This window comes from Aspergillus melleus, assembly GCF_016097325.1.
Source record: "Aspergillus melleus strain CBS 546.65 chromosome Unknown contig2, whole genome shotgun sequence".
Classification (NCBI taxonomy): domain Eukaryota; kingdom Fungi; phylum Ascomycota; class Eurotiomycetes; order Eurotiales; family Aspergillaceae; genus Aspergillus; species Aspergillus melleus.
The window spans coordinates 1,160,904-1,182,401 of record NW_025763371.1 but is presented as its reverse complement, the minus strand read 5'-3'; the positions used below and the strand labels follow the sequence as shown (position 1 = coordinate 1,182,401).

General features: G+C 49.9%; 6 protein-coding genes across 6 annotated transcripts; 4 read left to right on the top strand and 2 right to left on the bottom strand.

The window, feature by feature from the left end:
* Window positions 1–1,887: 1,887 nt before the first annotated feature.
* LDX57_003267 (uncharacterized protein) lies at window positions 1,888–2,871 on the top strand (the record flags this gene model as incomplete). Its single annotated transcript, XM_046084911.1, has 1 exon — window positions 1,888–2,871. One exon carries the CDS (start codon window positions 1,888–1,890, stop codon window positions 2,869–2,871), a length of 984 nt encoding a protein of 327 aa, XP_045940874.1.
* A 4,862-nt stretch (window positions 2,872–7,733) lies between these two features.
* LDX57_003266 (uncharacterized protein) lies at window positions 7,734–8,774 on the top strand (the record flags this gene model as incomplete). Its single annotated transcript, XM_046084910.1, has 1 exon — window positions 7,734–8,774. The coding sequence occupies one exon, from the start codon at window positions 7,734–7,736 to the stop codon at window positions 8,772–8,774; it is 1,041 nt and encodes a 346-aa protein (XP_045940873.1).
* A 2,202-nt stretch (window positions 8,775–10,976) lies between these two features.
* LDX57_003265 (ATP-binding protein) lies at window positions 10,977–13,137 on the top strand (the record flags this gene model as incomplete). Its single annotated transcript, XM_046084909.1, has 8 exons — window positions 10,977–11,526; window positions 11,580–11,617; window positions 11,674–11,875; window positions 11,929–12,045; window positions 12,143–12,226; window positions 12,273–12,443; window positions 12,495–12,519; window positions 12,564–13,137. The coding sequence occupies 8 exons, from the start codon at window positions 10,977–10,979 to the stop codon at window positions 13,135–13,137; spliced, it is 1,761 nt and encodes a 586-aa protein (XP_045940872.1).
* A 1,587-nt stretch (window positions 13,138–14,724) lies between these two features.
* PFK1_2 (6-phosphofructokinase, alpha subunit) lies at window positions 14,725–17,149 on the bottom strand (the record flags this gene model as incomplete). The annotated part of the gene is made up of 3 exons (XM_046084908.1): window positions 14,725–15,852; window positions 15,903–16,361; window positions 16,436–17,149. The coding sequence occupies 3 exons, from the start codon at window positions 17,147–17,149 to the stop codon at window positions 14,725–14,727; spliced, it is 2,301 nt and encodes a 766-aa protein (XP_045940871.1).
* A 1,000-nt stretch (window positions 17,150–18,149) lies between these two features.
* LDX57_003263 (uncharacterized protein) lies at window positions 18,150–18,716 on the bottom strand (the record flags this gene model as incomplete). The annotated part of the gene is made up of 2 exons (XM_046084907.1): window positions 18,150–18,558; window positions 18,619–18,716. 2 exons carry the CDS (start codon window positions 18,714–18,716, stop codon window positions 18,150–18,152), a joined length of 507 nt encoding a protein of 168 aa, XP_045940870.1.
* A 1,205-nt stretch (window positions 18,717–19,921) lies between these two features.
* Window positions 19,922–20,804, top strand: NSA2 (rRNA-processing protein NSA2; the record flags this gene model as incomplete). The annotated part of the gene is made up of 3 exons (XM_046084906.1): window positions 19,922–19,971; window positions 20,034–20,501; window positions 20,567–20,804. The coding sequence occupies 3 exons, from the start codon at window positions 19,922–19,924 to the stop codon at window positions 20,802–20,804; spliced, it is 756 nt and encodes a 251-aa protein (XP_045940869.1).
* Between the last annotated feature and the right edge of the window lie 694 nt (window positions 20,805–21,498).

Below are 21,498 nucleotides of genomic sequence, written 5' to 3'. Positions count from 1 at the left end.
GAGACATAATACATACATTAGAAGATAGAGATCTTCCTATTCCCTGTTAAAGTAGAGGAAATCGGAAAAGCACACCGAAAAACAGCGTTATAAGATCTTTATCAAATCATAAGATTTATTGTAGTGTCGATCCCACACATACAGTAGACAGTATCTCAAGGCAGCTGCATGTCAGGTGTGGGTGACATTTTCCTGCAGAGGCACTGGCCTACAAAGTACGACCCTTACGGCGCAGTGTAACGCGGCCGCTATGTTTGCTCGCCGAGAAAGGGCAGGTCGTTCGTTTGTCTGTCTTATAATTGTTCCGAGCGGATAAACGATGACTGCTACGATTTCACGAGCAAAATCCCGATGCTCGTGAAATGGCATCAGCTGATTGATTGATCGACTGACATCGAAGCAGCCGTATCCCTGTTGCCTCGCAGTGTCCTACCGAAAATGTGGATGTGCAAAAGCAAATAAGTCGGCAAATCACTTAGTTCATGCGAAAAGGGCAGTTCTGAGTTCTGACTCGCCAGCAGACGAGTCGACAGGTGGTGGGTCGCAACGGAAATATCAATTCAATATCCAATATCCACTCTCACCGAGGATTCTGGAGGGTGGAAAACATTTCTGACGGTTCTTTTGTTCTTTAAATTAAAGAGTGACAGCGCGGCCTCTCATTGATCGTTCGCAATGTTCCAAAAAGGCAATAAACCTGCAACCACGGGCTGTCCGACGATCGGGCCCAGGGTGAACTCCACCAGCTTAGACCGTCCCCGTCTTAGCTCTGACCGTCGCAAGGCCACCTCCGAGCGAGTCCGTAGGACACCAATCAATGAGAATCAAGAATTCCGAACGGCAAGATTTATCCTTCGTCTACTCCGTAGTCCGTATGTTATGCTTAGATATTCCCGTGGATGCATCGCCTAGCTTCTTAGGTGACGTGCCCTCTTCTGGGTCTTTTCCAATGAGCAGTGCGGATGGCGCGGGAGGACCGTTACGTGTCAAGCCCGTTCTGGGGCAAGAGACCGTTTGGGATGCAGGTATTTCCTGTCTGTTTGTCACAATGACGGGGAAGGGGGGTTGTCGATCGTTGAATTCTTCAAGAATCAGGAAATCAGGATGCGGAGAGGCCGAGAGAGTATCGAGAAGATGGAGCAGGCTCATCCAGTTGCCTCGTCCGAGCGCAGCCGGCCGTTGGTTCGAGGACAGCTTGTGCGATGTAGGTCGTTGCCCTCGAGGAGGTCATCTTGCTGAGAAGTGAGAAGTCTGAGCAAACGGAGGGTGGTGTGATAAACAGGAATATACAGAAGCACTGACCGGTTCGAAGCAATCAAACACACCGCTTCTTTGCGACGCATCGACCAGGATGAGGGATTGAACGAAGCGAGCGCCGAGGACGATCGAGTGACTTCCCAACCAGGAAAGTAAAGATTACGGTACGGTAATTCCCGGGCTTCTCGTAATTTTCCCTCCTTTCCTTTCCTTTCGCCCCGGTCGCTCCTCAGCCCTTTTTTCTCTCTTCCTCCGTCATTCTTTGCTCTTTGTTTCTTTCTCTTCTCCCCCTTTGTTTTTACCCTCCTTTCTCCTCTTTAGTTTTCTTTCGTATTTACCTCTCCCACGACCCCTCCCCTTCGTGGTTCACCCCCTGAGAACTTCCATCGGCATTCCACGATTTCACTCTCTAGCGACCCGAATTGGGTTTGGGATGCCGCTACTACTAGTCACTGCGGACTAGATCACCGACTCCGTACTCCGTATACCCTGATCACTTTACAGACGACTCTACGACAACACGACCCCCTTTCGGATCTAAGAGATCCCACCTGAACATATATTCCATCTTTACAACTTATCGTAATTCGGACGACGACCGGAACGCAGAAGAATTCGAAATTCTGAGACATGCCGGCCGGTCCCATGGACGCTTTGGGGGCCTTTTCCCATCTCTCGGAAAATTTACCTCAATGGATCACGCGATTGTCTGAGCTGGCCACCTACACCGCCGCCAAACATGCCGAATATGCCGAGGACTTCAAGAAACATGCCGTGGTGAGGCCACGCCGTCGCAAGAACAGCTCGATCTACTCCATTCGCACCGACGAGTGCGTGCAAGATGGCCCGACTCCAGCGGCCGCCGACTCGAAAAACATTGCTTCGCGAATTCCCCGAAAGCGCGGGACTGACGAGGCCTCGATCGAGGATGACGACCGGTATTCGTATGTGAGCCCACGACACAACCTGATCATCCAGTATGACGGCCACACCCAGAAGTCTTTGGAGGAAATGGTACGACACATTGGAACGGCGAGGAACAACATCCGTCGGGGCCGCATGTCGCAGCTCCCGCTGGCGGGCTTTAGCAGCGGCGCGGGCTCATTCGGACGGAGCGCACGGCGGAATGAAGCACCGCGATTAATGTCCTCGACGGCGGATGCTTCAGAAGATCAACTGCTTTCGAACATTCGCAGTGCCCGAGCTCGAAACCCGCCCGGGCCTTCAAGCATGACAAATCCGACTCCGAAAGACTCCTCCTTCGATATCGCGGAGAAACATCTGGAGATCGCCCACAGCATGTGTGAAACGGCAGCCTATCAGGTTCTGCGCTCGGGTGATTGCTCGAGTCAGCTGGGTAGCGTTGAAGATAAATTCAAGAGCTTACTGGATCTGGCCAACAAGGAGGTCAAACGTCTCAAGGCTGAACAGAGCAACACAGAGTCTGAAGATGAAGCGGAAGCAGAAGCAGAAGAGCTTGCGCCGGTCGAGCCGATCAAGACCGAAGACCGACCTCCCGCCTTCAGCGGAGAGATCGAGGTCGACGACGGTTCTGCGTCTGTCGAGTCATTGGACCTGACGACTTTCCGAGCCACCCGGCTGAGGCGCTGCTAGAGATGACAGCGTCACGTCCGATACCGTCCACCGAAGGATTATTTTTAGCCTTTTCATACCCATATATCCCCTTTCACACTGAATTTAGCGTTGCAGAGAATTGGTTTACAGTCCTTCATCAACATCAATCATCTGACCACGAAAAAGCGTTTCTTTTTCTATGGGTCGGCGGCGAATTTTCTCTTCGACTTTTGCAGATTTGGGTTTAGCGAACGATACCTTGGTCACTTTGATCACTCCATTCATTGCATTCCATTTTCTTCCTGTCCATTCTTGTGCGTTATATGATTTCCTCTCCTTGACTGGGTTGACTGTTCCTGTCTCTTCATATCCCTGATGAGTACTTACGTTGTTGGCATTATCTGATTGAAGAGCATGGCGTTGGCGTTATCTTGTTCCAATTTCTTCTTTACCTAGCCATTTGAGCGGGTCATCTCACATCTGTCGATATTGAATATATTATCTATATCATAATATACTGCATCTCTCCATCTCTGTCTACATCCACAATGACATCTATCTAAAAGCACGAACCGAGGTCCAATTCCCGCCGTCACCTGACCCTCCGTCCCGGTATCCACCGCGGTAACTTACCCGTAAGATTACATCCCGACTCCACTCTCGGGGACCAGATTAGTCCCCTAGACGGCCCTGAGTGGTCGCTTACCCCGCGAGGTCCCCGAAGGCCGTCGGGGACGTGCCCCGCTTGTCTGCAGCGTTGCTTGCATGGGTCCGGTCGAGACTCGGTGCGAGGTGGAGTCGGGATGGACTGGGTGCGGTTTCATCTATACTCCGTAGATATGGAAGTATGCGTACTTTAGGTATCTCCTAGTCAATTAATTGGGTAGGTAGTATTGATGACATTGAGTAATTCGTGCTCATGGGTGTGTAGGACTAGGGGGACTGGGTATGGTTGGTTGGTTGTAGCGGGTCGGGCCTTCTGCGGATAGAAATAAAGTTAGGTTTGGCTAAGCGGGTTAGTCTCACTGTCTCAGTTTTAGTTGGAGTGGAATTGAAATGAAGTGAAGTTGAGGTCGGGTTTTGCACTTGGTGATGATGTGTTGCTGTATAGCTTGGAGTGGCGCAAGGCTTTTCTCTCGCAGCCTGCTGTGCTGGCACGATATATATTTTGGAGTAGTTTGGATTTGTGCTGCAAGAGAGTATCAGCTCTCGATGTTGACGCCAATCAGAGGGAAGACTGAAAGTCGACCTATGCATCTAGATAGGTAATGAGCTTCGTTCGTTTTTTGAGGGAAATATCAAATAAAGAATAGTGTGAGAATTTGAATGGTATACTCAGCATCGACTCATTAACCCCTCCATTCACAGCTCTCTCTCTCTCTCTCTCTCTCTCTCTCTCTCTCTCTCCTCGTTGCGGGAATACAACGCCGAGAAGATCGAGTATCTCTGACATGCAAGCCGTTTGTCTGTGAATGTGATGTACAGACGAATGTGTGCTGGGATTCTGAGAAGATAGCCACAAGAGTATAACTGATGGTCCCGGACGAAGACCATAGAAACTTCTATTGCTACTGCGGATGTTGAATTGCGTTTGTGGAAGCTCGGGAAATCTGTTCTGCATCTATTGATCACTGATCAGTATTGGATTGAAAAGAGACTGGAAGGTCCATAAACTCCGTAGCTTGAAATTCTCTAAACATGATGAACCAACTGATCCAGAAGAGGGTTAGGGATGGCTGACAAGAATGTAAAAGCGATCAATTTGAGCAATTGCGGTCTCTAGGAGAGGTAGAGAGATGCGGGAATTGGTCGTGGAGGAAGACTATCTGATCGGTGACGGGAGAAGCCGGCCTCAGTGACTTTGGCTATCATTGCAGTCATGGTGGGACATGCTACCGGGAAATGCAATCTGCACTCCAGCTTCAACTGCGCTATGACGTCTGCTCGGGGCTACCGATGAAAAACGGACTGAGTCGACCTGATCTCTGCATATTACCTGACCGTCCCTTGACCGTGCCATCAAGTCGAACGTACCGACACCACAGTAGGATAGGAGTTTGTTCAACAACAAACCCCTCACTCAAGTCGCTGGATACTCAAACAAGGCAGGCACATCAAACGGAGCAGAGAACCCCGGTTGTGCATACTTCCTGTGTGTATACTTCCTGTCAATCATCCTCAAGCATACCCCAAAAGACACCGGTATGAATCTGTACAAGCAAGCAAGTAGGGATTACCACGCGATTAGCCGAGCTCAGTTTGTAACCCATCTGGCCAAGGATGGATCCAGTACGTACTTATATTAAAAGCCCGATGGACGGTGGACCTCGGAATCCCACCTCCGATGGGGCGAGATTTCACTCGCAACCGAGATCGTCGTTAATGGAGACAGGCTGTGCAGATCGAATGGCCGGACAATAGACGGAACTGAAATATCAAAGCGGAGAAAAAAAAAGAAGCTAAGCCAGTCGGTGTAGAGATGGAATCGGGATTGGCGGGACCAGAATCCGTTGGATACCCAGGTGAGCTGGGCCTGGGGGTCACTTCGAGGTACAGGAGAATGTGTATCTGGATCGGAGATAGAGGTTGCCGCGGCTCCGAGTCTTGATATATGCGTTTTGACTGTGAGAAGGTTCAGCAGGTTGAAAACCGTGTCATGTCGGTAGGGCAGAAACATTGGACGTTGTTGTGGAGTGAAATGGGATGGATGTTCCTTTCGGAGGTTTGAAGGAATTCTAATCAAGACTGCCGACTGACCGAAACCGAAACAGGAAATCTTGATGACTTAATGCACGACTACGGTAGAGGCTAAAGGACAATTCTACGAGCATCAACGAAACAGATCTGCTCCACTACAAGTGAATGCTACGGTCTTCATTCTTCAGCAACGGCTGCATTCAGAGTCTAGGGCTAGATCAGCCTATGTTACTCTAAGGTGGCGACTCTTCTCTTCCACGGTTGGAGTCCATCGATCATGTCGTGAGCCGTTGACGAGGTTCGTCCTCCAAAGAGATGAGATCGCTCGGGCAAGTTGAACCGTCGATCTGACCACCGTCGAACTCAATTCACGCACTGAAGTCCAACGCATTCTAGCCTCAAAAGAAGCAATCATGCCTACAGCTATAGCAGAGCTGATCGGAGCTTTCGGATCAATGGCACCACGGTAATGTACCTGAGGGTAAGGACACCAGCATGGCTAGAACTATTCGGACAGACACAAACCAACAGAAAAGCTAGCCCGTGCTTTGAACACCAAGTAAGCACAAGGTAAGCAGCAGCAACAGTGCCCAAATTCTCACCAAACGCACCGTTCCGTCGAAGCCTCTCAGCGTCATCAAGGTCGATGATCCACCGTCCAGACCATCCCACGGCTAGATAAGACCAGAAAACATGAACCTCGGGCGAGGTTTGCGCAGATATACGTACCTCCCTCAAAGTTCCCATCTAGTCTGGGGTTCACACCGGGGACTTGCATTATTGGACCAAGCGCAAGGAAGGGAGGGGGACAAATGGGTGTCTAAATATCTGATCTGAGATATTCGTGGTACCCCTTAGAAAAGAAACGCCGTTGTCCGTGTTGGCTGGATATGTCCTACCGTGGCCCTGGCCTGGAGTTCCGATTCAATGCTGGTGAACTAAGCCGATGCTTTGACCCGTACCGTTTGATTCTCAATTGTCCATCTATAAGGCCGGGATGGAGTGGTACAGCATCTGGTGCTGCCTAGAGGTGCTGTCCGTGGCTTGGCTGGAATTGATTTGAGCAGAGATCCGCGGTGGTGGCGAGATAGGCGACGTTTGTTCGAAACGAACAAAAAAGCTTTTTTCATGAATTGAAAGAGATGGAGAATGGTATGAAGGAGGAAGAGAGTCGGTCTGGTACGATGGGTTAGACCGCCATCGACCCCGTGCGCTTTAAAACTGGCGGGACAAGGCATTCTGCCGTTGTTTCTTCCCTCGTCATCATCCATTCAAGCTGTCTTCACAATGGCCTGTGCTGCCTCCCCACTCTATTTTTATCGCCCACCGCAAGAACAGAATCCCCGTCTGCCAAATCGTATCAGATCACTGACGTTTAGGTTTCCATGCATCCGATTGCAGTGCATTCTGGACCGGAGAGATGGGAGGGGGGCTTGCGTGGATCGTCCCTCCCAACTGACTGGGATCTAGGGATTCCGATGACCGGTTTAGGTACCGTGATAGGCGTCGTTATTCTCCATGCCTTCCCTGATACATAAGTATAATGGAAGATACGTGGACATCGCTGGTCGCTGGTCTCGTTGGCTTCGGCGGGTTTCAATTCCTCGCGGACAGTTTGGATTCTCCTGGCCATTGGCTCCGTTGAGGATTGTCGGAGAAAATTGTGCCCAACGGACTCTTTTCTGACTATGGCATCGTGAGTCTCCTTTCCCTGTCATGCTTAGGCTTTCCCAGTCTGACTCTGTCAGCAGAGCATGCACTACGGCCAAACGACCCCCAAAGCTCCGGGCGGCCTGCAACGAGTGTCACGCGGCCAAGGCGAGTGATTTTAGGTCTTCAAGCTTATTCTCCCTGCCTAACTTTTGTCGTAGGTTCGTTGCTCGGGTGAAAAGTCGGGATGCCAACGGTGTGCCAATCTGGGATTGGTCTGTATCTTCTCCATCTCGAGAATCGGCAAAGTCCCGGGGAAGCGAAGCAAAGCAAATCGAGCGGCGGCGGCAGCAGCAGCTCTGGCGGCCTCCTCGTCTTCATCAACGCTTAACTCAGCTTCATCAACGTCTCTTCCCTCGCCCACGAACCTGATCCCGCCGAACGAAGCTTTGCATTCATTCCGATCTCTACAACATCCAGAAGATGAGACTAACGTCTCTCGACCACCACCCCCGGTTACGGTCTTGACAGGGTTTCCTCGAGAACCTTCCTCCATGATCACCCCGGTACATGACTATACCAGCAACATCCCATTCTACGCCGGCGATGATGTCCATCCTGAGCCCGTTCCTCTACCGGATGCTCTTCCATCCAATGCACCCTATATCTTACCCACCAACGTCGACATCGGTCTTTCCGATCTCAATCAACTCTCTTGGACTGCAGAGCTCGATCAACTGAGCGCCTATGGTCTACCAACCCCAGGCCTCGAGATCCCTAGCATAGCCAAAGCCCCACCTTTGCCCTTCAGCGATCGGGAAATAAACCATGCGCAAGCCCAAAATTTAACCCACACCCAGACTCAGGAATGGGATCTTGACTCCGGTAGCAACACCAGCAGTGTTGATCCCCGTCGAACCAGCATAACTTCGATCCGCGCGCCCATCACACCTCCAGACTACAATGTTCTTGACGACCCAATCCCGTCCAAATCTCACATGCGTCCCCTTGATCCCCTCAGCAGCTCTGCGTACCTACAGCTCCTCCACGACATCGAGCAGACCACTGCTCTCGGTCACACACATACGGTGGACTCCGTCCTCGCAGCCAACCAACGCTACCTTAGCACGTTGCTCCGTATGACGGAAACCCCTGGCTTCGAGTACGGCTACGACACGCACCTCCTATTCACTGTGGCGTTGAGGAAAATCATTGCGCTATTCACTGCGGGGTATCGCGATTTCGTGATGCGTATGGAGGGGCCGGAGACTTGTCACATAAACGGCACCAACAACTACCCTAATAGCCACAACAGCAGCAACAATGTGGCCACAGGTATTAATGGCAGCGGCAGTATTGGTGTCGAGCGACTCATCCGCTTCGGAGTTTTTGAAATTGATCTCGTTGAGCAAAAGGCCATCTGTCGCAGTATCCTTCTGCGAGAGTTGAAGCGTGCAAGACTCTGTCTCATGCGACTGGTCGATGTTTTGGAGAGGGATAGTGGTGGATGCGGTGGTGCTGGACGCCACGAGGGAATGTGTGAGGAGATGAGTCGGCGGCTGGATTTATTGGTTGGGTCGTTGGAGGGAGAGTAGGTCTTTTCCCGCGGACATAGCATCTTATTCTCCCTTTGCCTTTTCCCAGTGTCTCTTGATTCAGGCAATCTCACGTTATTTCTGGGTGGCCTCTCAATGCTGGACCATCTATCTCTGCTTTATATTTGACAATTCTTATTCTTGGGCTGCATTTTCTGTTCTAGCTTTTATTTTTCTGTCTTCTCCTTTTCCCTTCATTATCCTCAAGCACTCTGCATCCCCTACATCAAAAAGATCTAATAGTTTAGGAAGTGGACCATGCTCACGAAGATACGCTAAACACACAACAAAAATGATTAGGTAGTTATACATGATATATGACAGGCTCGATACTAAATTCAATCCGTTGAGTCAACAAATTCAGTCTCCCTACGTACGTACATTCTCAATGTAAGTGGCGAGAAGAATCCTATCCGTGCTAAGATTAAATCGAGTGGCGTAGTACCCACCTACCCACCTACCCATCTATGATCTGAGTAACAAGACAGAGAAAAATAGAGAAAAGGTGCGTTGTCCATGTCCGATTAACATTGCATCGAGTTCGGTTGACGTGTATTCCCTCTCCTCCTTCGAGCTTTACCATTCCATCCCTCGGCGGCCGAAGGGAGGCATATATCCATTGTAGTGCACCATGGCAGTATGTAGGTATACGTATGCGGGTATACCCAGGCGCAGTATGTACCTCTACCTACTCGGTAAGTAGATTGAAGAAAGGCCTAGATGGGGCTGGGGTGTGGTATGATGTCGTCTTGGCTTTTAGGGTCTGGATTGATCGATAAGTTGATCCCTCTCACACACTCACACACACACACACTCTCTCTCTCTCCATATGTGTGTATGTTTGATTCGAGTGTGATGGAGGACGTGGAAACGAGATAAAGATTGACCGTAAAACGTGCCAAGTTCCGCTTAATATCTCAAATGAAGGATAGGGACCTCGATATAAACGGAGGAAGGGAAAAAAAAACAGTATCTGAGTCCTATGGAAGCCCTACCACCGAGATGCGCAGTAGGCCTCGGTCCTTACACGTATGTAAAATCTACTGCATTCGCATAATTTGGATCTGGAGCTTTCTTCTTACAAGGTATAGTCGATGTGCCCCCTCCTAGACCCCGACCCAGACATATGTCAGTACAGTTGGAATCAAAAAGCCGAACCAACAGGCTCCGCGGCCGTAAACTAGATGTAAAAGACCAAATGAGAATACGGTCTCTATCAGTTAATAAAGGGAAAATATTCAGCCAAATATAGATGCAGCAAAAGCGACACGGTGGTGGCAGCAATGGTAACTAAGGACTGGGTGGCACAGAGTGAGAATATTCGCATTTACCGATAGAGTACTAGTCTCATCAAAGTTCCATTTATCTCGATCTTCGAGCCTGTGGGCTTCATTGATGAGGTTTGATGGTTATACTACAGGTGCACGACCACAGGATCCCCTCCCCCTCTTGATGGTCTGCTTCCATAATCTCCCGTTTCTTATCGAAGTACTCAGAATCTCACTTCATGAAACGATATGGCCAATAGTCTGAGACTTGGTGGTGGATTTGAACGATCTATATGATTCCGCTCAAGGATAGGATCTCATTGGCAACCTTCCGAGCCCCGTGGTGACCCAACCGGGCGTTTATAACATCAAAAAGATCGATTCCAGGATAGGACGCCTCCCAATCAAGTGATTGCCGTGTATGTTGCCGCGCTGAATTACTCGCTTTTCCATGGATTCGGCGGTAGGGGCGATAATAGAATACAATAAATTGTGGCAAGATTTCACCGACACTGCCGTCTTTGTTTCACCTCTTTTTTCTTGCCCCGTCATATTTGGGCACAGCAATTAGTATAACCTCTTGCTCACTTGCGGAGGTCAATTGCAGCATTATGATAGTGGAAATGGCTTCAAATATAATCCATACACGGTTTTTGCACTGAGATGGAGCAGAGCAGAGAAGCCGAAGAGATGGGTAATGCGTATGAATTGTTTGCATATCAATGAATTTAGTGGTTACTTGGCTGTAGTGGCAGTAAAAGGTGCACAGAAATATACCTGTCATTTTCGTGGTGAGCTGAAGTGCTGGGATCAGCGCGAGTCTTATGCAAGATTTGTTGTCAAGTCACATGGTGTGCGAGTCAAGCTGAAAACCTTCAAAGATGTCCAACATCAGCACAGGCCTTGCAGCCAGTATCCAAAACCCAAATGCACAATGCTCAAGAAATTGCGCAAAATACTTTGTTGCTCCGCAGGGGACACAGAATATGGCGTGGAAGAATGCATTCGTCCTATTCGCGTGTCCCAAAATGGTAATAGCGAAGCTGAACTCAAAGCCATCTCTAAAGAAGAGGTACAACCAGATGACAGCAAGATCGCGGACAAAGCCGACGGCAAGGCGACAACCGAAACCACTGGCAAGGCATCTTCTACCAACACGGAACACGCCGATGGAACGGTCGACACGATTGTGAAATGCAATACGAGGGGGTCTCTCTGGAAAAGAGCCTTTGACGAACTGGACGACGATCGCAAAAGGCACCTTCCCCAAGAAGACGAAATAAAGTCCCCAAAACAAGCGATTCAAGAGGTTATAAGCAAGACGGAAGAGAGCTTCAAAAAATACAACAGTGGAGGATTCAAGATCAAGACCCAAAGCGGAAAAGAGGTCAACGTTCGTGATATGACCAAGAACATACTCAACTCAGCAATGCACTGTTCCGACATAGTCAAAGGGATCGTGGCTTTTGATGCTACTAGCTACGGTCAGTTCTCTTATATCCCGGGTAGAATCAGTTGTTATTAACGATAAACATAGCATCGAGTGCATGGACGATCATCTCTTTCGGATTAGGGGTAAACATGGCGCCGTTCCTACGCAGTAAGATAGGCAGGGCTAACTCATCGTGCAGATGGTCAAGAACTATCAAGATCAGCAAGAAGCAATCTATGAATCCTCTGCCTTTCTTGCAAACATCCTCGCCCGATATTCCATACTAGAGAGTCTCTATCTCAAGGGCCAGCTTCAGACGCAAGACGCCATTGTAAGGGTGTATAAAGCTATTCTCGAATACGCCTCAGAGGTAAACAAGCGCCAGGAAGCGAGTAGGATGAGTATGTAGTCTGCCTCTTTCCACTCAGTTTACCTGATACTTACGTCGGCCTAGAAAACATTGTGAATGGCATATTTCCCGTCTCCGACACACAACTGACAACGCTGAAATCTACTGTGAAGGAACAAGACCAGACAGTTCGGGATTGGAGTGTAGTCGAAGACAAGCTAGGTGAGATCAATATTTTACCCCCTTTCATACCTCTGTCAAATTCTTTTACATTCCTCTGGGAAAAGGACACCTCTTTGCTAATCATAACACGGTAAAGCTCAAACTGAGCTGGCTGAAAAAGCGTTGACCAGAATAGAAAATACTTTCCAAAACACCGAGACTATTAAATACGAAGTTGATGGTAAAGTAACTTTCTCCACCCAGGCCATCACTTCTGGCTCTCCTAGGGACAAAAAGACAGAGATTATTGGACTGGCTCTCCACCACACGGTATTCACAGACACAGAACGACAACCAAGATATTCGATCAGACCAGACTGGTGATTGGTTGCTGTCTTCAAATGAGTATCTCCGGTGGAAAGCCACTCCTGGAGAGACTCTCTGGCTGCATGGGCCTGGTAAGTCAAGTCAAACTAAGGGAAAGAACTGCACTAATAGATCGAAAATAGCGGGTTGTGGGAAGTCGATTCTATGGTAAGTAATATGCCAGGGAATTTAACTCCACTAACTAGTTTCAGCTCCACCGTGATAAAGGACCTCATCCATAGCTGCGATGTCGACAACTCGAAAAAATGCGCATACTGGTACTTCCAATTCAGCAACCAAGAAACACAAGATGTCAAACAGATGACAAGATCAATCATTAGACAGCTTGTATCTGAGGGAATTCCGGCATCACTTTTTAATTTGTGGAAAACGCATGATGGCCCCAATCGTGATCCAGACCAAGAAAAGCTGCTGTCAATTTTTGACGAGGTCCTTAGCAGTATCACAGCCAACAGCACATATATTGTATTGGATGCACTTGACGAGTATCCCGAACAGAAAAACTATGGAAGGAGACCATTGTTCACAGTATTCGAGCAGCTTATGAAACATGACCACAAGGTTCATTTACTTGTCAAAAGTCGGTTTCAAGAAGACATTGAATTGCAGCTACATGGAGAAACAAGACTAGATCTTGGACAAAGGATTAACGAAGATGTGGAGAGGTTTATCCGCAAAGCACTTGAGAAGGAAAAGTTCACCATCTTGTCTCAAACAGTGAAAGACCAGATTGTGCAGAGACTACTAGAGACAGAGGAGCGGTGAGTGGCTGTGCCCTTGACATAGGTCTCATATTAATTTAATCTCATTTCTAGACGCTTTCGATGGGCTGACTTGCAATTGCAAGAACTGAACGACTGCACGAATGAGGAACAGATTCTTGAAGCACTTAATGCAGTCCCTCAGACACCGGAAGAAAATTATCAAAGGGTCCTTGAGAAAGTATCAAAGCGACATGAGAAGAATGTTCGTTCAATTCTCACTTGGCTGAGCTATGCAGTTGTACCTCTTGATCTGAAGACTGTTGCCCAAGTGGTCCATTTCCTAAATCCTGAAGACGTTGTGAAAGTCTGTACTACCTCTCTTGTTACACGCAGCGAGTCTGGCAGAACTATTAAACTCGCCCACTTCTCTGTCAAGGAATTCCTAACTGCTCAAGATACTAATCACCCGAGTCACTGGTGGCAGCTGAGCGAAATTGAAGGGCATCCAAGCATAGCAACTCGCGCTCTCGAGGATATGCTTGAGAAAACCGAACCTCTTACCGAAGAATGCTTACACACTCTTCCATTATTTTGCTATGCCGCAAAGCATTGGGTTGAGCACTTCCATAAGCTCAGTGACTCTGCTACCGAACCCACAATCCTGACAAAAGACGTGTTTTCTCTGTTTGAACGTCGTATAGTACGAGAACTGGTCTAACATGACCCTGCCATTGGGAAGACCTGGTATGAAGCCGAAACTTCCCCTCTACTTGGCCTCTCAACTCGGGCTAGGCCAACTGCTATTCTAATGACACCGGGGTTGGTACGTACAATCGCTGAGAATAGTGATATCAATCCTTTTATGGCTGTTTTCATCTTGAAAGAACTTGGATCTGGAATTCCATTAGATGAAGACGTCCCATTGACCTTTGCAATGGTTGCTCCATTAGAGGTATTGGAAACACACTTCCACGTTCGTGGAAGTGAAATGGCAATTCAAGAGCGGTTGTTGAGCCTTGCAGGCCGGCATAATGACAATCCGACTGTTTCTCCTTCTTATGGACAAAAAGAGCGCCAGGTGTGGAAATCACCCGGAAGATTCTGTTCAGCATCGCAAAGGGGCGTACGGGCTTGACATCCCTAGACTTTCTCTTTGAACAGTGTCATAATGAATGTTTCCTTGATGAAGATTGCATTTGCACTGTCGCAAGAAACTTGGGAAAAGGAATGAGCTTGATGAAAATGCTTCTGGAAAAGCGGGAAACGGGACGTGTTGCCTTGGATGTCACAGAGGCCGTTCTGGTGGCGGGTGCCTTCAAATGGGTCGATTTGAGAGCGACGATAACGGGGAATCCAATGTTCCCATCACAGAAAGAATACTATGCTCAGCAGCAGCAAACCAGACGTTTGAAGCCATTGAATACCTGCAGGCTACTAGAGAAGGTGAATAAAATGATGGTAAAGTAGCATAGGTAAGGTACATACATAGAGAAAGTAGGGTAGGTAGGATAAGAAGGAACTGCGTGCCCATATCACAGAAATAGAAGAGATCCTGTATTCAAAGGTAGTAGAAGTATTCGCTTCCAGTAGAGTAATCGAATTTAAGCTATCGTAAGATCATCAACCCGCTTCTGTTCTAAAGGCGTACCTACAGAACAGCCCTGCCGGACAAGAAATCCACCACATCCTGCAATCCTTCCCACGCCTTCTTCTCCGCATCTCCCTCGCCATTCCCATTTCCATTCCCATCTTTAATATCGCCCAATTCCTCCAACAGAACCCTACTTCCTCTGATCCCGATCCGCGCGACTCCCTCCCCATCAATACCCACAGGTCGACCAGCCCATCCCTCAAGGAACTCCATACATTTAACAGCCAACCGGAACGCCCTGATACGATCAATCGGGGAGACCTTCCCGCCCTGTTGGAAATGTCCCGGCACGACGCCCTTCGCCTCAAACCGTCCATGAGCCTCGTCTTGAATGATCCGCGCGATCATGTCGGTGCTGTATTGCGGGGAGGTGTTTTCAGTGCGAATGATCAGTTTGCCGGCTCGGGGCGCGCCGTGCTCATTTGCGAATTGGGAGCGGAGGTACGAGATATCGTTGGAGAGGCGATCGAGGGTGACTGGGTTTGTGGGTGTGTAGACAGTCATGGCGCCGGCGGTCAGGGCGGCTGCTGTGGCGAGGTATGCGGAGTTGGGTTCTTGTTCCGGAAGGGACACGCCGGAGCCTTGGGCTTCGACGACGAACACGCGGCGCCGAGACGAGGAAGCAGATTGTCGGAGGACGTCGCAGAAGTAGACGAGGGTGTTGAGACTGGTGTCGCAGCCGAGACTGTACTCGGTTCCGGGGACGTTGTTGGCCATGCTGGCGGGGAGGAGGATCATGGGAATGCGGAAGGATGGGTAGGTGGATCTGGCGGCGCGGAGTTGGTGGATTGCAGCGTGGGCTTCGGGGCCGCCGATGACGAGAAGGGCGTCGAAGGAGTGCGATTCGAAGCAACGTGCGGTGGTGGGTAGGTCAGCATCGGGCAGGCCGATGTTCGTGCCGATATCTGAGCCGCCGTCGGTGATCCAGTCTTCGCAGTCTTCCCAACGTAGGACTCGCACGCTGGAGACGGGCGTGTCGGCGTGGTGACGACAGAGACCAGGGAAGCCATTGTGGATAGCGATGGGAGTGTGTCCTTTGGTCAGGCAGTAGGCAACGGCAGCGCGCGTGGCGGCGTTCATGCCAGCGGCGGGATTTCCGACGTGAACGATGGCGATGCGCATCCTCTGTCAAATGATCAGTATAGACGGTCAGAGGGTGGGGAGAGATGACGTACCTTCTCCTCTGGCAGCATCGTACGCGGATGATCTGCCGTGCTCAGTCGTCGATATGCCCGGTGATGTTCCATGAACTCGGGATCTCGCAGCTGCATCGCTTTGTCAAAGTCCTTTGCCTGCAGACTCGCATTGGCCTCTTTAGTGAGAGCCACCGTCTCAGCCAACGAGGAGGTTTTAATCCGCGCCTCCTGAATTGTCACGACTGGCGACGGAGAGTCGGGCGTCATATCAAGCACCGCTTTGACGGCCTCAATGCCCTGCAGGGTGGCGAGCCAACGGTCGTAGGCGCAGGGACTGCCACCGCGCTGAATATGACCAAGCACGGTAACACGCGTGTCGAGATCCAACCGGCTACTGAGGACGTTTTTGACCATTTCGGAGGAAATGCGCTGCAAATTATGATCCTGGGCACCTTCAGCCATGATGACAATGGTGCGTCGTTTGCCACGGTTTCGATTCTGCGACACGTTAGCCCTAAACCCCTGCTTGACGCCTCATCTCAGTTTATTGTAACCGAAAAGAGAAGACGAACCTTCATAATAATCTCACACATATCGTCCTCCCAGCCCTGCCTCGGTGGTCTCTCCGGAATAAACAACCAATCGGCCCCGGTAGCAATAGCGGCCATGAGCGCCAACCATCCACAATGCCTACCCATCACCTCAATCACAAATCCCCTGCGATGGGAGCTCGCCGTATCAAAGACATCATCCACGGCCTCGCAGATCCTCGTCAACGCCGAATAACAACCGATCGTAGCATCCGTGCCCGAAAAATCATTATCAATGGAACCCAACAGACCCACGACACTTAGATTCTCATGACCCTTGACCTGCTCAGGTTCCAATTCGCCCTCCTCCACTAGTTCGGCCAGTAGACCCGACCACTCGCCGCGAAAGACATCTGCTCCTGTTAAGCTGCCGTCTCCGCCGCAGATCACCAGCGCGTCGATCGCGTTGAGAATCAGGTTCTTGGCTGCCTGTAGACGCCCCTCGCGCTGCATGAAGGGTTTGCATCGCACAGATCCGATCAAGGTGCCTCCTCGGGGGAGGTAACCGCGCACGTCTTCCCAGACGAGAGGGTGAATGCTAGCGGGTCCACCGGTGATTAGGCCGTCGTAGCCTTCGTGGATGGCGTAGGGGGTGCAGGAGAAGCGGATGGCGGTGCGGACGACGGCGCGGATGGCGGCGTTCATGCCGGGGGCATCGCCGCCGGAGGTGAGGATACCGATATTACGGGTGGGCATGATGGCTTGGAGGATTAATACTTGTAGAGAAGACAAAAGATGGTGTGAGAGATGTAAAAGATTGAGAAAGGTAGATAAAAGGTTAAGGAAAGGGAAGGTGTAGGGAAATACAAGGAGTGATGATGAAACAAAGTGATGAAAGTGAAAATGGAAATTCCCAGCTTTTATTCACTCGACAGCCTTGGGCGTCATACCTGCCCAGAAAGATCACCTGCAGCTGTCAAAGAACGGATGGGCTGATGCCGCCGATTGTCCGACGCGTGGCGGAATTCGGGTCTCGTTATAGGTTGCCGGTGCTGGGATGCTCGGTTGGAAGTGGGAAAGAGGAGAATTAACAAAGAATATCAGGATATTGAAGTGGTGATGTGATGCGATGCGATGCGATCTTATCATCGGATCAGACAATGCTGACGTAGGTCGGATCTACAGCAGGACGAACATTCTGTCGACTCTAAGACACCATCTACAAAAGGGTTTCATCATCAATAATTTAGGTACAGGTCATCGGAACACGGCCAACTTACATACTAACCCCATCGGACCATCAGCAAGCAAACAATGCCTTCATTCAGACAATCGATCGGTCTTCTTTTGACCTGTTAGGATGCATACAGTTGACCAAAATATACGTGTCAACAAGACTCCCAAAGATGGCAGAGATATCACAAAAGAACGTAAATCCACACACTGCCAAAACGCCATGGAGATCCCCTTTCATTCAACGCCAACAACACCCTCATTTCAAATCAATCAGTCCAACATCAATCAACTAACTCGCCAATCTCCAGATTCACAGCCTTCATCCCCCTCCGCACCGCTCCCACCCCACAAAGTCGATTATACCACGCCGTCAACTCCGTAAACCGCTCCAGATCGATGTCGAGGGATCCAGCGGCCGCGACGGCTGGGAAGTGAATTAGATCCGCCAGGGTGCTGTTGCATCAAATGGTCAGCTTCACCTAGTCATTTCCCTCGAACCTCAGGGAAAGAGCTGAAAGACTCACCATTTCCTCCCCACCAAATACCCCCCGCTCTTCCGATCCTGCAACCGTCCTTCCATTAGGAGGTACAGGTGTAACATCTTCCGCACTACCTGCACCCGACTCTCCCGGGCTTGTGCATCGTCCGATGGCGAGGAGCGTCGTGTCTGTGCCTTCCGTTGGGCCTGTGCCTGTGCCGGCGTCTTGGACCGCTCAGACAAAAGTCCCACCCAGCCCTGGATCTCCGCGGCTTCTTTGGTCCCGTTCCTGTAGGAGATGGCTCTCTGTTCTTTGTCGTACTGGGCGACGAGGTACGACGCGATCGAGACGACGTCGCTCAGACCGATTTGTGCCCCGTTGGAATGGGTGTCCGTTAGATGAGGAACTTGAGGGACGTGACTGTCTGTGAGGTGTAGTTCATATGGGAGTCTATATCCTAGGTCAGTCCTAATGAGATGTGATGTGATGGGCTGGATGGGCCCTGTTTACCGTAGCTCCTCCAGCAGGATGGCGATCACGGCGGAATCGTGCGAGCGTGGACGCGCTTCGAGCGTGATTAAGCTGGGTCGATCGGGGAAGACGTTCATGGTGAACAACAAGTACCTTAGAATAGGTAGCAAGTATAGGTATTCAGTTTCTGAGGAGACTAGAGCGGACTAGATAGAAATGAAGCGATGGGTGTCGATCGAGTATGATTCACAAGGCTAAGTCCTGGAATAAGGATCCGAGTGACTTCATCATTTATCATTGCTTAGTGCATAGTGCTTAGTTTATCTGCATTGTCTGAGTCAAAGTTAGTAGACGGTAAAAGTCAGGACATGGAAATTTCCACGTCCAGGACCATGGGTAAGGAGTCTTTAGTGTAACCTACCGGAGGAAAGATCGAGGAAATCGTAGAGAGTTATACGTTGACTCAGTCACTGTTTAAAATCAAAAACGTCGACGAGAGATATAGAGCTGACCGCAAGGATGGTTCCGTGTGCCTGTGCCTGCGCCACTTCAGATCACATTGGCGGATCGTCTGATCGGGATCGGCCTGGTTGAGGTTTCGGTGCCTACCGTGGCACGCCTGGGAGGGGCGGCGCGGATCTCCGCACCGAGTAGGTGCGATAGATTGTAGATTGTTTGATGATACATTAAGTCCTTCCAGAAGGCGTATTTCAAATAGTATACCTTTAGATCTATATCCAGCGAGTATGACCCAAAATTGAAAACTGGCAGATAGAGTGAATATCTGACAGTCTGAGAGAAAACAACTAATTAGAACCAGTTTCAATTTGGTATGTTGATAGTAACATATATCACTTTGCAGTAACTGCCAAGGGAAACACTCTGCGATTATCTCTTTACTAGTTGCTCCGTACTCTAGCAGAGTGCCATTAATATACATCCGATCTCAGTTCAAATTAGGGCTTTTCTGTTGCTATGCTAGTCGTGAACGAACCTAGGTGCCTTACGACTCAGAGCTCATTTCAATAACAGTAGGATATAGGTAGAAGTCCCAGTGAGACAAGGAAAAAAGAAGACGAGAAGAAACAACAATATCCCTCGAGTATACTGACTGATGGTTTCTGATGTGGGTTCCTCAGGCAACAGCCTAACCCCAAACTAACACGTGACTCACCGCCCACCGCCCTCCAAGATTTTTGCCACCGCCCAGTCTCCCTACCAATCAGCACGCCGAGAAAAATGAAAAAAAGCCCTCCGGCGGCCCAAATAATCCTTATCGAGAGATTCCCATCCAATCTTTCCAACTCCGCAACCTTCACATTTCTGAGGAAAGCCCGCCACCATGCCTCAGAACGAATACGTCGAGAGATGGCAGAAGCTGCACGGAAAGCGGTACGCATCAATCCCTTTCTTCCATTACCTCTACCTGATGGCTGACGTCTAACCCACCACAGATTTGACGCCGACGAGAAGGCTCGCAAGAAGCAGGCCCGTGAAGGCCACAAGGCCTCTAAGGATGCACAGAACCTGCGCGGTCTGCGGGCCAAGCTGCACCAGCAGCAGCGCCACAAGGAGAAGATCCAGATGCGCAAGCGCATCAAGGCCCAGGAGGAGAAGAACGTCAAGTCCAACACCGAAGCCGCCGATTTGTCGTCCGCCGTGCCGCACTACCTGCTCGACCGCTCCGAGGCCACCAACGCCAAGGCCCTGTCCTCCGCCATCAAGGACAAGCGTAACGAGAAGGCCGCCAAGTTCGCCGTGCCCATTCCTAAAGTGCGCGGTATCTCGGAGGAGGAGATGTTCAAGGTGGTGAACACAGGAAAGAAGACCCATAAGAAGGCGTGGAAGCGGATGATCACGAAACCCACTTTCGTCGGTCAGGATTTCACGAGACAGAATGTGAAATACGAGCGATTCATCCGGTATGGCTTGTCGATCGGATTCGTGATGGATGATGATGGATGATGACGGCTGACTTTCTTCCTAGACCCATGGGTTTGCGTTACAAGAAGGCCAATGTCACCCACCCCAAGCTCGGCGTTACGATTCAGGTCCCTATCCTCAATGTCCAGAAGAACCCCAACAACCCGCTGTACACTCGTCTTGGAGTTTTGAGTCGGGGTACCATCATCGAAGTCAACGTCAGTGACCTGGGAATGGTCACTACGTCAGGCAAGGTGGTTTGGGGTAAATGGGCACAGGTTACCAGTAAGTGTGTCGTCTGAATGTCGATGGCGAAAGCTAATTGTGTGTTAGACAACCCCGAGAACGACGGTTGCGTGAATGCGTAAGTCATCCATCTTTTACTTTCCGGGGCATCCCACTAACGGACGCAGGGTTCTTCTTGTTTAAAATATGGATAGCGATTTGATTTTACTGGCAGGGCTTCTGACGGATACCTTTGTTATTGTTCGGTTTTTAGACGCATTGAGTTCAAATAAAATTTGATAATTCTCGCCATTGCTTTTACTACGACCAGCCTCCGGAAGGCTACTTGAGACACCATTCCAATGGGATAGCTTGTTATCGTACTTTCGTAGCAAGGTGGTTGTTATCTGGAGGGGCCTCGTGTAGCAATTGGGCGTTGATATTCCTGAATCAAGACAATTGCTGCCGTGTTCGGACGTCAAGGGACCAAAGTTCTCAGCGGAGGGATGATCCCCGCATTCCATCCACTCTACTCCGTACATCCTCCGTATCCTTGTCCAGGAATATATTGAGAGGATTCAAATCCCGCCTCGTCGACAACTGAAACCAGAAACGGTGCAGATCATCAATCAGGATCGACTTCAACTAGAATCAACCTTGCTTTGGGCGCCGACAGCGCATAGCATGAATTAGAACCCGCGATGCACGCTGCATGGCTTGTGGGTCACGGCTTGCTACCCACCACCGAAATTGACATTGAGGCCACTCTCC